The 15,626-nt window shown below is 33.0% G+C and overlaps 1 protein-coding gene across 3 annotated transcripts; it reads right to left on the reverse strand.

Moving 5' to 3' along the window:
• Nucleotides 1–1,356: 1,356 nt before the first annotated feature.
• LOC111704041 (glutathione S-transferase theta-3) lies at nucleotides 1,357–9,125 on the reverse strand. 3 transcript variants are annotated; one of them, XM_023476154.1, is made up of 10 exons: nucleotides 7,528–7,629; nucleotides 6,585–6,691; nucleotides 5,879–5,919; nucleotides 5,407–5,452; nucleotides 4,816–4,881; nucleotides 4,623–4,670; nucleotides 3,435–3,506; nucleotides 2,955–3,055; nucleotides 2,644–2,738; nucleotides 1,361–1,506 (listed from the first exon to the last, which is right to left on the reverse strand). In XM_023476154.1, the coding sequence occupies exons 2-10, from the start codon at nucleotides 6,615–6,617 to the stop codon at nucleotides 1,442–1,444; spliced, it is 567 nt and encodes a 188-aa protein (XP_023331922.1). In that variant the 5' UTR covers nucleotides 6,618–6,691; nucleotides 7,528–7,629; the 3' UTR covers nucleotides 1,361–1,441. The 3 variants fall into 3 exon arrangements, with proteins under 3 accessions (XP_023331921.1, XP_023331922.1, XP_023331920.1); XM_023476152.1 differs by lacking the exon at nucleotides 7,528–7,629 and adding an exon at nucleotides 9,031–9,125 and having other exon boundaries at nucleotides 1,362–1,506; XM_023476153.1 differs by lacking the exons at nucleotides 4,816–4,881; nucleotides 7,528–7,629 and adding an exon at nucleotides 9,031–9,125 and having other exon boundaries at nucleotides 1,357–1,506.
• Nucleotides 9,126–15,626: the final 6,501 nt, after the last annotated feature.

The following is a 15,626-nucleotide window of genomic DNA, read 5'->3' on the forward strand; positions in this document are numbered from 1 at the left end:
CTGGGGGGGGGTCCAAAAGGATCGTTCTCTATAGAATATACCATAAAGAAACAAATAGGTATTCGCAAATATAGGAGAGAGAGAGGAGCTTAACCCTTAAGTACAGAAACAACAATTATCTCAGAGAAAAAAAATATAAGATTTGACGTCTAGAAAGCCAAGGTTGAAATACTGAACAAAGAGAGATCACTTTGCATAAATCTGCACAAATATATTGCGATAAAAGATTGCAACGTATTCAGAATTTACAGAATAATCTTTCACATCACATTCAAAAGCAAAAATTTCGCTAATTACTGGTGATTTTCTTGAACTTTTGTTTTGTTTAATTAGTCGGGAAATTATCGTACATTTCTTAACCGGAAACTGGAGTTTGAGTGTTAGTTTAGGATTAAGGTTTGGATATAAAACATAAATGTCGTCTTTGAAGTATGTCTACAAAAATAATTTGATAAATGATTACAGGGTGTCCTACGAAACATGACATTTAATAAATCGTTATTTTAAGTTAAAAAATCTTTTGTTTCATTATCTTTTACTTTGAAATTAATTTTAATATAGCATGACTCCCATATAATATTTTTATTGATCTTTGGTATCAAACAACTTAACAAATTATGGAAAAAGACATTCTAAACTATTCACCAACTGTCATGTTTCGTGGGACACCCTGTATGTGTGTATCATATGTCGGTAGGTCCGTATTTGAATTACTGCCGTTTGAACTATTGATCGTTTAAACTATTGTTCATTCTACCTACTACTCATAGAACTATCAATTATATGCAGTTTAAAATTTTTTGTCATGTCCAAAAATCGTTCTCTAGGAAATTACCATTTTGGCTGCTTATAACTTGAGTATATAAGCTTTTTCATTGTATATTATATATGTGACGAGGAAAGGGAGGGGCCATTAAAGTGCATTTTGTCTATCTGATTTGAAACTTAATTAAAGGATATGGTCGGTGTGGGGGGGGGGGCTGGGTATGATGATGCGGAGGGGGTTAGGGTACAAGGAATAGAAATTCATATTTGAAGATTTTTAACACTAAGGTTGTATTTCATATTGTAAATTTTCTCTGTTTTAACGTAATATACAGGGTGTCCCACGAAACATGACAATAGCAAGAGGACTTGGAAGTCGTCTTTGGTATTTGAATTTATTTGTGACATTTAGTCTTCTATCTACTTTAACATGTATGATTCTTTAAACAATTATCACATAATTCTCCTAGCCCTGGCATTTCCAAAAAGTGGTCTGCGTTTTTTGTGCTTTCAATATTACCGGAGATATAAAGAGTTTGGTTCAGATTTCAATTTTGTTAAATNTGGGATGGAGGGGGAAGGGAGGGGGGTTGCAAAGTAAGTACGTCTGGGCCCCTGACCCACTTCGCCTCCACAGAACATAAAGTTAATGTATAAGATAAAACAAATTTAAGAATTAATTTTCCTTTGTGTCTGTAACTCCTGGAATCTTTCCTCCGAACTTCTTTGTCATCTTATAAACTAAAAATAAATTTAGACAATTATTCAACAAACATTCAAGTTTTAAAGGAATTTACTAATTTTTCACAAAAATTTGATTTATGAGTTTAGTGCAGGGCTGTCCACAAAAGATGAGCTTATATAACATCCTAAAACTCTAAGTACATATAAAAGTAAGCGCCTGAAAGGAGCAATGAATATAAAAAAGTCAATATAACTCAAATAGTCACTGTCTAACTATGGGTAACCCATAGATTTAAGAGTGGGCATAGATTATTGGAAAAAGGAAAAAGGCGAAGAATAATTCAATTGCTAATTTCAAAAACGACAATTTTGACATCCTTTATGAAACGCTAACTATAACACTGATTTTTAGAGTTTTTATACTTTACATTTATCGAGGTGCTTTTTAAAAATATGAACAATTTGCTTTTTGACCCAAACAGAGAAAGGCGTACACGATGTTTAAAATTGTGAAGTTTGTTCATAAACTATTAGTCTTCTTCTTGGCCTGTTTCTTATGTCAAAGTAAAAAAATTTTAAATCTTGCTGTGTACTGAAAGAAACCTACAGGGTGTCCCACATCATATTAGACCGAGAACGGGTCTAAATTACGATTTTCGGGACTAATTAGAAAATTTTATTAGAATGAATCATTTTGAAAAATAACATAAGGCTTATATAAGAATTTTCTTGCGGAAAAGGATAAGTTTTTCGAGTATTAAGGGTTTATTTTGGTGTTAAAGATTGGAGATAATCTAATATGATATGGGAGTGGGACGCTCTGTATATAGAGATTCACAGTTTGCTTTCTTGAAGATTAATATTTTATTAATTATGAAAGACCTCGTAGATTTTTGTAAAGTCATCTGAACGCCAAAAATTCCCAACAATATCCAGTAGTAAGTCAAAACCAAATCATGATATGTCACTAAAACTGTGAAATAGAAAGACGACTTGTAATTTTCTGCGAATTTGATGTTTTACTTTTTAAATAATTTTACCAGCAGCTTGGATATCAACTTATTGAGTAAAATGGGTCTGTGCATACTGCACAATTTCTGTGTTACAATGTTCATTGATCAATTCTAAATCATAACAATCAAGTCTGGCAGTCGTTTTCATAAACACAGTTTTTCAGGTCTCACTGTATGTTACCAGCAGTGTGGACTTCGTCGTAGTGTGGATTGAGGATGTCCTTGACCCTGGTCATGTAGGAGGAGAGGATGGGTCGATCCTTACGTACATCGTATCTAGGGGTTAAAGAAAGTTTTAATTTATTTGTTACCCGACCTGACTAGTATTGATTTCGTTCGTTTTACATAGTGTAAAAGAAGCTATAATGTTTAGAATAAACTGTTTTGAAATTTGTATAACTTCTCAAAAATTAAAATCAAAACCGCAACACTAGACCTGACCTACCGGCTACCCATGCCCGTCCTGACTTCCCATTACCCACCCAGACCTACCCTGCCATGGATGGTTGCTCTAGTTCACATGCTGCCAGTATATCAGCTACAGATATTGTGTCTCCACACATAAACTTCTGATTGCCTTCCTTCAACCAGGTCTAAATTATTAACAAATTAATGCAGAGCTTACTCTCCTCATGCTATAATTTTCCGATCCTTATTTCTTTGCAATCTGATGTCGTAGACCTTTGACATTCTAAACTATGAATTCTACTAAAATTTCAACGTTTCAAGGGTTTAACCACCAGGTTACAAAGATATTAGAAAAATAAGGAAGTTTATCAGTTTCTCAATTGTAAAAAAATGGTTTCAGTTTTCAAACTCAAGTTCATTTATGGAACAGTTTTTATTTGTTACATGTTTACAGTATCCACTTATATCGATGTTCTTGTATATTTTTGTATACAAATTTGATGGAAGTAAATTTATTCTTCTTCAATTACCGACCACATTGCTGGCAATAAAAACATCTTTTACCTTTTCAATTGTATCAAGACATTCCTCCATTCCTTTTCTCAGCTGAGCCACTAACTTCTCATTTGGTTGCTTCTAGAAGTAAAAATATTTTCCAAATATTACTTTCTTCTGTGTTTCCAGTGAGTTAATTTAAATTAAACTCACGTTTTTTACAGTGCGCTGTTTTCTGTATTCCGTGCAAAAAACTTTTCTTTCATATTCACAATTTTTACAGTATTTAATTGCTGAGTGAATTTATTTCTGCTCTATTTCAGGTATAATAACTTTGGCAGTACATAGAGACAAAGTATACTAACCACAAAAATATGGAAAATGGTTTTTGATCGTTCAAAACTTGAGAGGAAATATCAGATGAAGAAAAAAGGTTTAAACAGTTGTCTAGTTCTAGCTAATTTCAGGTCAATTTAGATAATTGCACCCAAATGTGCATTGAATAATGAAAAGGATCATGAAAGAAGTGCATGCTTCAAACTATGTATAAAGAAGCAAATTCCAATTTATGAATCTTCCTTTTTTTCAAAATTCGACTGACTTCATCATTTATATAGCTTGCTCTTTTGTATCAACAAGTTTTTTATTTGTATATCAGAATTCAGAGAAATTCAATGCATGTTTTTTTCTGGATGAGTTTGCTCAACCAGTAAGATAGAACCGAGCAGAGATTTAAAAACCTTAACCCCAAGTAAAACCCGGTCTTAAAGTCTACTAAAGTCTAAGTAAAGCTCAAGTCAAGCCTCGGGTTTGGGATGGCCTTGGGTTTAGCAAAAACCAACCGTCTTGGGTTTTTCGCTCTTGAAGGCTCGGGTCTTCGAAAGCTAATTATTGTAAATTTCGTAAAAAATATTATATTTGTACATTTTAAATCTAGGGAATTATTTGTGGTGTAAAATTTGATCAATAGGTATGAAATCTACATGTAGTTAAAATTTTCGAAATGTGCATGCAGGGACCTCGCCTCAGCTGATCTGTCTGCTATGAGGAGAAAGCTTTCATAAGCAGTCTTTCATTTGTATCTCATTGATCAAACAGGAGCTATCCTGACTCGGGTTTTACTAACGCTCAAATCTCTGAATAAACCAGGTTTTACTCGGGTTTAAGCTTTTTAAATCCCTGCTCTGAAGACTGAAACGATAGAAAATTCGGAATTCTTCCTCAAAATCCCAACTCTGAATAAGAATTGGATGGTACCTGTTTCAAAATAGGTATCAGCCATCTTGCTCGGAAGTATCCTGCACACTAGAAATATTATTATTTTCAAGATTGTTTAACATTTTTTGAATGACCCATCTCCGTGAAAATGAATTTAAAACAATAGTACAGGAATTATGAAAAATTAGATTTAAACAATTTTGTTGGCTTCTCCTCCCCCTAAATGGTAAACCTGCATTCTTGTATTCAGATGTTGCCATTCAAGGTATTCATCCACGCGAGCCTGAGCTTTACTATCCTGAAATGTGCCAGACTAAATAAATTATTAAAAAAAGACTTTCGACGTATTGCCAAGGGACCCCTATATACAGAAATATCCAATTGACAGCAAGAATTTTGAGTTCATTATAATCTATTGTCTAGCGGATTCATGCAGCAGAGTCAAAGAATAAAATTGTCAAAATCTAACACTTTTCCAGATATAAAACGACTATATCTTCCTTGTTGCTGCTAATATAAACATTAACATGATACTGTTGTGAATCTGACATGGAAATCTTTTAATGAAGGGTCATTTAAAATTATGTCGACATACTTATGATGCAAAGGAATTGAGTCTTTCCCACAAATGCTGATTTTTTAATCCCAATATCTTTGCAACCCAATGTCGTAGACCTAAAGACATTTCAATTAATAGTTTCTGTTAAATCAAATGGTCTAAGTTTGAAATATCAAATCTCTACAACACCAGGTTAAAATGATATAAGGATTACAAAATTTGAGGATGTCCCAAAGACTTAATTTCTTTATTTTAAGATTCTACCTTAGGATACCAATGATCAGCAATGTCCTTTTCACGCGCCAAATATCTTTATGAAAGTTGATCAAAATACTTAGGCAAAAATTAACCCTTGACAAAGGGTCATTCTTTTATGAAGAAATATTTTAATTTGTCTTTCAACAATTTTTACTGAATCCACTTATCTTAAAACTTATTAAAACAGGTTCATGTCAAAACCAGCTCTTTAAATAAGAATGCCATTCACTCTAATTATTATCATTATTATTATTATTATTATTATTATTATTATCATTATCATTATCATTATAATTATTATTATTATTATCATTATCATTATTATTATCATTAAATCCCTTGAGCTTTCCGGATTAAAGACATTAAAATGAACGTAATTTAGTTTGTAATAAGTCGGGATTTTGTTTTAAGCATTTGTCTCGTCAAAAATTCGGAAAAAATGCTAAAATCTGATAATAATAAATTTGATCCTGTTTTCCTGAACATGGCCACAGATTCGGTTAAAGTGAAGTCTCCATCCTAAAAAAAGAATAAGTAATTCAAAGACGTAACGGGGGGGGGGGGGCAAAGCTCAATGTCCCTCTTCTATTCTTTAAACAACCGTAGAAAGGGAGGGAGGGGGGGATTTTTAACTTTAAGGTTCACTCCTGTGAATTTAATTTAGAATTACCATTTAACTGTGCAATTCTTAGAAATCGCTGTCTCCCCATTTAGTCAAAATTCTCATGTTTAAGGGAGTGTTCGCTAAAATGAAAGGGGGTATAGGCTTACGTCGAAAAATTAGGGATGGTGATCGCTACATAATCTTTCTTTTATCTGTTGCGTCCGAAAGGAGAAAGTTGATAAAAACGACTCATACTTGATATTATTAGAAAAAAAACGAAGTCAAAAATATTATGAAATATAACTTTAAAAGAATTATGCGTCGAAAAATTATCGATGATTATAGGTTGTGATATCTAAATAATTTTCTCCTTATAGACGCAACAGATAGAAGAAAGAATAGTAGCGATCACCATCGATAATTTTTCGACGTAAGCCTATACCCCCTTTCATTTTTCGCGAACACTTCCTTTAACAAAAAATGTGTTTTCCACAAAAACTCAACTAAAGGCTAAAAAAAAATTCATCCAATATTCTAACATTAAATTAAACAGTTAGACACTTCTTTGCACCTTTTTTACCTTAATTACTGGTATTTTCTGTAAAGGGTTCATTGTAGTATATTCGTCTGTTGTATGTTCTCCCTTAGCAATCCTTATTGGAATATGCTCATGTGGGACTCCGGCAGCTAAATCAAATCAACATATAAACAAAATTCTAAAAATTAATGAAATTTTTGAATTATTTATTTGGTCTTGCCATTTTTTAAATGTGGTCTGCTTTTTTATGCTTTCAAAATCACAAGAGATACGAATGGTTTAACAGAGATAAAGAATCTGAACAACATTTTATCTCTGGTAATTTTGACGCAAAAAAGACAGACCACATTTTGGAAATGTTTTGTAATTGCTTTTATCAATAAATTCCGCTTCTTAGATAAAATCACTGTCCTTTATGTCTTGAAAAGACATTTTGCAGAATGATATCATATAGATAGGCCATTTCATAGATAGGACATTTCATAGATAGGACATTTCATAGATAGGACAATTCATAGATAGGACATTTCTTAGAAAGGACATTTCATAGATAGGACATTTCATAGATAGGGCATTTTATAGAAAGGAAATTTCTTAGATAGGACATTTCATAGATTGGACATTTCATAGATAGGACATTTCATAGATAGGACATTTCATAGATAGGACATTTCTTAGAAAGGACATTTCATAGATAGGACATTTCATAGATAGGACATTTTATAGATAGGACATTTCATAGATAGAACATTTCAAAGATAGGACATTTCTTAGAAAGGACATTTCATAGATAGGACATTTCATAGATAGGACATTTTATAGATAGGACATTTCATAGATAGAACATTTCATAGATAGGACATTTCTTGGATAGGACATTTCATAGATAGAACATTTCAGTTGCATTCCCACAGCCTAGGATAGCAGAGCTCTGCTAAAAAGCTCTTTACACTATTTGCAGGGATGCTGGGAAAGGTGCTCGTACATTTGGAGGGAGGGAAGGCCAAGCCGCCCGGAACCCTGTGCTCAATTAGCCAGCCTCCTTCTTAACTACAGTAGCCACGGCCAGGGTACTAAGTCAAGAAATAGAAATAACAAAGAGCTACTATGTCTAACACAAATGCGGTTTTATATCAACTCCGCTTAGCAATCAGAGCCCTATCTGGGAAGGGCCCTGTCCCTGCTCCCTGAGCAAAGCTGATAAAAGGAGACAACTCCGCATTCTGCGTGCACAGTAAATGGAATACTTCAATAAATTTTGAATTAACATTGCTGAAAATTTTTATAGATTTTACATTTAATAGATAGGAAATTTCATAGATAGGACATTTAATAGATAGGACATTTCATAGTTCATAGTTCTATCTATAACAAATCTTATCTATAAAATGTCTTAACCTATAAGAAATATCTTTTATTATGAAATTATCTATCTACAAAATGTACTATTTATGAAATGTCCTATCTGTGAAAATTCGTAATGAATTTGTTATCCATAAAATGTGACCTTTGTTAATTTATTAACTTAATATATTGGCAACTTAACTCCTAAGGGTTTAAACCTTTGTTACTTCAAAATTTGACTATCTGATATAGGCAGTATATGTACATATAAGCTTAAGGGAATAATTTAAGTTGTTAAATATAAAACTGATTTCTCAATGGTCCAAACTTTAGACCAATTCGGCCAATAATTTCATACATTAAAGGAATGGAGTTTAAAATTTCCAGTACATTTTTTAAAAATTCTAGAGGCTCAGTAACATCTCACCATATAACATTTCACCATATAACAACTCGCCATATAACAACTTACCCAAGTAATAACTCGCCTAAGTAATATTTCGCCATATAACAACAACTCGCCAATATATAAATTTTTAAATTAAATTGTAGTGTAAATGATACCAGAAAATCCATGAATCAAAAACTAAAAATCCGCAAATATAGTAATTTCAACAATGTCGAGAGTACTGCACGCATCTACAACTCAGCGGGGAAACCAAAGATAATATATATATAGATATGCAGGCAGGTATAAATTTTGAATCTCAGAGGTTCAAAAATTAGTTGTCTGCTACAAGCAATTTAGGAAGGAGGTTTCTACCTGCCTGCATATCTATATATATATTATCTTTGGGGGAAACCATCTATGGTTGACATAAAAATTTAACAACTTCTCCTACACTAAATTTAAATCTACTTTTATATGAGCTGAACACTGTTTCATGATTTTATATAATTACATATATACTTTCTACTAAACTACTAATAAACTACTACTTTCCACTAAATTTTGTTTTTTGTTTTTATATGGGGAGTTATTGTTTTATCTCACAATGTTATATCGCAGGTTGTTATATGGCGAAATGTTATGGCAAGTTGTTATATGGCGAAATGTTATATAGCGAAATGTTATATGGCGAAATGTTTTATGGCAAGATGTTATATGGTGAGATGTTACTGAGCCATTCTAGATGCTTGGCACCTCGACAGAAGAGGACAATAGCTCGGGCAGGCTGGGACATAAGATCTGCGTATACTTTGACGCTCATTTTCTGTCTAAAATACGCAATTATCTTAATTAATTATGAAAGGAATCTAATTAGGGGTCACATAAACTCAAAAATTGATAATTTCTTCCATCCAGAGTTTTGTCCTTAAAAAAGTCATAATTTTCGGTCCTAATTTTAATTTCGTTTTCTAAACAATTTTCCAGTTTTTTATTCCTTTCCTTTAATATTCAGACCGTCTGATATCATATTATGATTATCTCCAGGCACATACGCACATAATACTCGAAAAAAACTTAGTATTTTCTGCATGCAAATTTTTATAATTGCCTTATACAATTTTTTAATTGATTCATTTTATTTTTATTTTCTGATTTATAGTCCCGAAAATTTTATTTTAAAGCTGTAAACGATCTAATATGATACACCCTGTATAATTCAACTTCACTTTTGTTCCTTTTGAATGTTATAAATCTGTTTCTTCAAGATAACATTGTTTTTATGAAGATAAGTTTGCAGGAACTGTTTCCAGTTTGTAAAGTGTACACTTTGGCCTGACGTACACTATGAACTCGAGTAGTAGAGGAGCGGAAAGACTGGACATATTTTAGAAACTGCAGTGTTTCGAATCGATTCGAAAACTATTTTTCAAAGTTAAACTCCTTACATTGTTTTTAAAATAAAAGAGCTAATCATAAAATTTACTTTTCGAAATCCGGAAACGCAAACTCTGTTTTTTTTTTCAAAAAATAATCTCAATTAAGTTATAGTCTCAGGACACTGATAACATTTAGGATTTGAAAGATACATAAATAAATAGGAAGATGAACATTTACGTAGAAAGATCTACAAGCCTCAAATTGGACTCATTGAATCGGAAATTGTATGTAAATTTAAAAAAATGTCTCAATCTTGAAAATCCGATTACAAGCAAGTCTGTATGACCTTTATACAAAATTGTGCAAACGGAGATTATCTTATTTATATCAAATTACTCACTCCAATTTGAAACTTTAGGAGCCTATAAAATTGTTATTTTTGTATCTACAAGCCTAAAATCGGGTTTATTTAATCGGAAATTGTACGTAAATTTTAAAAATTGTCTCAATCTTGAAAATCTGATTACAAACGAGTCTGAGAAGCAGCAAATTATATCAAAAATCAAGACGACATTCAAGTCGTCCTGCATACTGTCATGTTTCGTGGGACACCCTGTAGTTCTTACAAGGACAGAAATGAAAAATCTTCATCCCAAGCCCCCCCCCCCACTCTCTCAGATTGAATTATGTAATAGCCTAATTCATTTATTTGTTTTCTGGCATCTAAAATGCAGAAGATGAACTGGAAAAGTTCAAGTCACGGTTTAAGAGATATTACAAAAGAACCCAAGATTCAGTTTGAGGAAACCAAGAGAATATTGGAACACATGGCAAACCTCTGGTGAAGAGAATTACTTCTATGAGTCCATCTGAGAGACTAAGTACACCAAAGATCAATGCAATTATTGCCAAGGTCCGTTTTACTGCACCTGAATGGCCAGGTTGTGGGCAAAAGACCAGAAAAGGTTGCAAAGATAAAGATGAAATTCCACAAGGGTTGGAATTTTGTGCGTACAAATAAATATATATACATATAAGAGCGAAAAGCTTTTTTATGGATTAGATATACACCTGGTGATCTGTATTTAAAATTTATCATGTTAGGTGATACACACTGTATGCAATTGCAACATACAGTTCAAACAGTAACATATTATGATTTATCTATTTAATATTTTTCTGAAATATTATTCCATGAGATAATGCACAACCCTTCGGCCTTCTTTTTAACTAATATTTTCCATTATTAAAAATTTAGTAAAAATATACATCTAATGATAAATGTGAAATAAAATATAAAACTATATTTTAATTATAACTATAAAACAGAATATTTTTCATATGTTGGCCCAAGATGAATACACTAAAGCTCTTTACAGGTTTGACTAAAAAATTCTTTTTATTAATTGTTTTTATTTAATTTAATGTTCTTCCAAAACTATCAAAATAAATTATGTATTTTATTCAGGGTTAGGTAAATACTAAATCTGGGCCTAGCGCTGCAGTTAGGACAGTCTAGAGGGCCGATCGCTGTGGTTAGGATAGGCTAGGGGGCCGACTGCCGCTGTTAGGGCACCTTGGGGCCGGGGGTTGCGGCCACATTTATAACTTTCCACATGTGTAACATACAAGAGCTACATGTACAAAATGATAGGAGGGAGGGGGGCCAAAAGCATACGAGAGGATTAATCATTTGTTTTAAACGATTAAAAACCGTTACCACATTTTGACAGCTCAGTTGAATTTTAATCTGTTAATCTGTCAGTCTATAAAGAAAGGGTCTGTCCTAGTGAACGATTTTTGGACAAATTAAAGGTATATTAAATTATAATATATTTTCTGTGATAAGTCATATGTAAAATATCTTTAATTTTTGTATTAAAAGAAAAAAATGTTTTTAAAATTCCAAAGGAATTGAGTTTTTGCCACAAACTCAAATTTTCTAATCCCTATATCTTTGCAACCTTATAATGTAAATCTATGATATTTCATACTTAGACTATTTGATCTAAAAGAATCCATTGCTTGAAATATCAAAGGTCTACGACATTGGGTTGCAAAGGTAGCAAATCACCGACCACCGTTTGTTGCAAAAACTCAGGTCCTTTCCCGAGCTCAGCATGTAACATGGAAACAATTGTCCTGATTCTGGCCTGTTTTTTTTCTGTAACTCACCAGACGAGGGGGGTGGGGTGGGGGGGGGAGTTCTTTTAAGCTCCCAACCCACCTGCTCACGGTAAACTATAATTCCTGATTTAAATTTCAGTGCGTTTTAACTTTGAAATCTGTTTTACCCATTAATTTCAGATTTTTTATACTTTCTTTTTCTGGATATACATTCTCAATATTTTAATTTCACTCGGTGCTCCTGGGCCCGTAGTACAACACCCCTCTATTCACCCTTGTTTTGGGAAATCCTGGTTACGGGCCTGGCTACTTTTAACGGATTTTGACTGGGAGATAATAATTAAAATATGTTTAACTGAAAATATTCCGAGACAGTCTGCAGGATGCTCTTCGTAATAGTTAGTTTTTCTGTGTGTTGTGAAAAAAAAGGTTCCAATATTTTTTGTAAAATAGGGTTTTTTCTTAGGGGTGGGGCACAATGTTGCCAAGTGAGGGGGAAAAAAAATTTTTACGCGCTGACCCGCGCAAAATGTGCCCCCCCCCCCCCCTACACAAATGCTCTCGTACGCTCCTGGTGTTGTAGTGTAGTGAACAGACATTTAATATATTGTCTTGTCTACCAGTACAAACAAACACAAACCTCTATTTTTCAAAAGAACCTCATAATTTACTTTTTCATTTATTCAGCGGCACTCACATTCGCAGGTTGTGTAGCTCTACTCCGGCCGTGCCGCCAGCCCGTCCAATAAACTCATAAATTAAAGAAAGGCAATTTTTTCCTCTGAATTTTAAAAACGCGCCACTATTTTTTAATCTTCGTGGGGTTGCATGTCTGGTCATCTATATAATAAAGGTTTTTGCTTTTGCATATTTATATGTCAGCTTTTTTGAAGGGAACCCATTGGTGCGTGGTAGGAATTACAAAGGGAAAAAAATTTATTCAAAAAGCGTTTTTTTAAATGAAATTTCTTTTCTTTATAAGCCCCAAATAAATTAAGTCTTACTAAAATTCTACGCCCCACGGGCAAAGCTGGGCTCTTCAGCTAGTAACTCATAAACCCCCTTGACCGATTTGCTTAAGATTTCTCTGCTTGGTTTGAATATTCCAAGACTATAGTCTCTCTAACCTTATATTCTTGTACCTTCAAAACCTGATAAAGACCATTGACATTTAATTTTTTAAGTTAATTTTTCTCGGCAGTCAATACTTGAAATATCAAAGTTTTATAACATCCAAGATCGGAACTTTTATTACATCCTGAGATCGGAACTTGTATAACATCCAAGATCGGAACTTGTATAACATCCAAGATCGGAACTTTTATAACATCCAAGATCGGAACTTTTATAACATCCAAGATCGGAACTTTTATAACATCCAAGATCGGAACTTTCATAGCATCCTGAGATCGGAACTTTTATAACATCCTGAGATCGGAACTTTTATAACATCCTGAGATCGGAACTTTTATAACATCCAAGATCGGAACTTTTATAACATCCTGAGATCGGAACTTTTATAACATCCAAGATCGGAACTTTCATAGCATCCTGAGATCGGAACTTTTATAAAGATCGGAACTTTTATAACATCCTGAGATCGGAACTTTTATAACATCCAAGATCGGAACTTTTATAACATCCTGAGATCGGAACTTTTATATCATCCGAGGTTGGAACTTTTATAACATCCGAGATCGGAACTTTTATAGCATCCTGAGATCGGAACTTTTATAACATCCAAGAACGGAACTTTTATAACATCCAAGATCGGATCTTTTATAACATTTAAGATCGGAACTTTTATAACATCCAAGATTTGAACTTTTATAACATCCAAGAACGGAACTTTTATAACATCTAAGATCGGAACTTTTATATCATCCTGAGATCGGAACTTTTATAACATCCTGAGATCGGAACTTTTTTAACATCCAAGATCGGAACTTTCATAACATCCGAGATCGGAACTTTTATAACATCCGAGATCGGAACTTTTTTAACATCCAAGATCGGAACTTTTATAACATCCAAGAACGGAACTTTCATAACATCCGAGAACAGAACTTTCATAACATCCAAGATCCAAACTTTTTTAACATCCTGAGATCGGAACTTCCATAACATCCGAGATCGGAACTTTTATAACATCCAAGATTGGAATTTTTATAACATCCGAGATCGGTACTTTTGTGCGGATATTGTTAGTCTTAAAAATGCTTGATCTCGATATCCGATGTAAGCACTTTTAAATTTGAGGATCGACATTTACATCAGATGAAGATTAATGCTTGATCCTGAGATTTACAACACAAAAGTTCTGACTTCAGGCTGCACAGATATAGGGATTCGAAAATTAGAGTTTGAGGCGGGTTCTCAGTCCGTTGAAACCCATATTTAATATTTATTTGTAACTTTATGAAAAAATTTTGTTTGTTGTAAAAAAACGATGAAATATTTTGTAAAGAAAAGAAAATTGGCTAGAATTGGCTTGGATCGCCTTTATGCCAGGCTCAACAAAAAATGCAGAATAAGTATCATTTCATATTTTTATTCAACTACAAAGCACGAGATAATACAAATAAAAAATCACAATTTACTATGTAGTTTGGACCCGCCTAACCAGAGTAGGTTGTTTTAATTGGTTGGCCCACTATAAACGAATGAGAATTGCAGATAAAAACAATGTACATTGTACATTTTAAACATAAGAATGATAATAAATCAGGTAAAAGGTAAGGAGGAGGTGAGGGAGTATAAAGAAAAGGGAGGATACTCAGCGTAAGGGTTGGAACAGAGGGTAACATAAGTTATTAGAATCATGTTTATGAACTACAGGGTGAAGAAGATAGTAAAGACTAAGTTTATCCACATGATACACAGTTTTTTTTTTTACAGATATAATTTGCATAACTATCTAAATAGATCTTGGCGACTTTTCTTTTGAACGATTTTGCAGATTTAGTTTCTTTAAGCTCTAATTCAATAGAATTCCATATTTTTGGAAATAAGGCAGAGGGAAAACTTTCTAGGGTNNAGTTCTTAACCACTCTTAAATCTGTCAAAATACAAAAGTGGAGACCAAGAGATATATTTCGAAGATCTTCATTTTTCGGTATCACAAATTGTGCATTCCTTGTTTTACAGATTATGCTTGCAGGCATTATTGTGTTGTCTGAAATCATTTATTGTGCAGTAAAATGGCTAAAATTCACTTCTGAAATCTTAATTTACGTTAACTTATATTTAAGTTAAATACAAATTCTAAGTCTGTGTTTGTAAACAAAGGGAGTCCAGTTTCTGTTGTACTGTACACTCCGTATACAGAACAATATATATACATATATATATATACATATTAATTTTGCATTACAGTAGACTAATCATTTATCAAATAATTAAAACATTTTCTGAATTACATTCATCGCCTTTTTAGAATTATCAAATGATTTGTAAACAACTTGATAATTGTACAATTCACAATATTTCTTTAATTTTGACAACAAACAAAACAAAGACTTTTATTTGAATAAAAAAATAGAGAGAAAATTTGTCTGTTTTTCTGTTTGTTTGTCCTATCATACCTCAGGAACCATTGGACTGATTTGCCTCAAACTTTGATGGGGGACCTCAGGAGAACCACGCAAATGTCTTAGTTTGATTTTGAGATTCTAAGTTGAGTGGGTCAACTTGTATAGGGAAAATTAGCTAAAACCGTAATATATGACATTGACCAAGCAGGGGTAAACGGCGGGAGTAACAGTAAGTACCCTGGGCAGCGCTGGGTTCCCAAGCTAGTTTGTTATAAATTTTTTAAAAATCACTGAGATATGTCGCTAATTAAA

Source organism: Eurytemora carolleeae, unplaced genomic scaffold (genome assembly GCF_000591075.1).
Source record: "Eurytemora carolleeae unplaced genomic scaffold, Eaff_2.0 scaffold156, whole genome shotgun sequence".
Classification (NCBI taxonomy): domain Eukaryota; kingdom Metazoa; phylum Arthropoda; class Copepoda; order Calanoida; family Temoridae; genus Eurytemora; species Eurytemora carolleeae.

Coding starts and splice junctions, on each gene's coding strand:
- LOC111704041 (XM_023476152.1), bottom strand. CDS start 9,097: ATGAGCGTCAAAGTATACGCAGATCTTATGTCCCAGCCTGCCCGAGCT. Junction 6,692..9,030: donor TATTGTCCTCTTCTGTCGAG/GTGCCAAGCATC, acceptor GATTTGATTTAG/CTGCCGGAGTCCCACATGAG. Junction 1,507..2,643: donor CGACGAAGTCCACACTGCTG/GTAACATACAGT, acceptor ATTTATTTTTAG/TTTATAAGATGACAAAGAAG.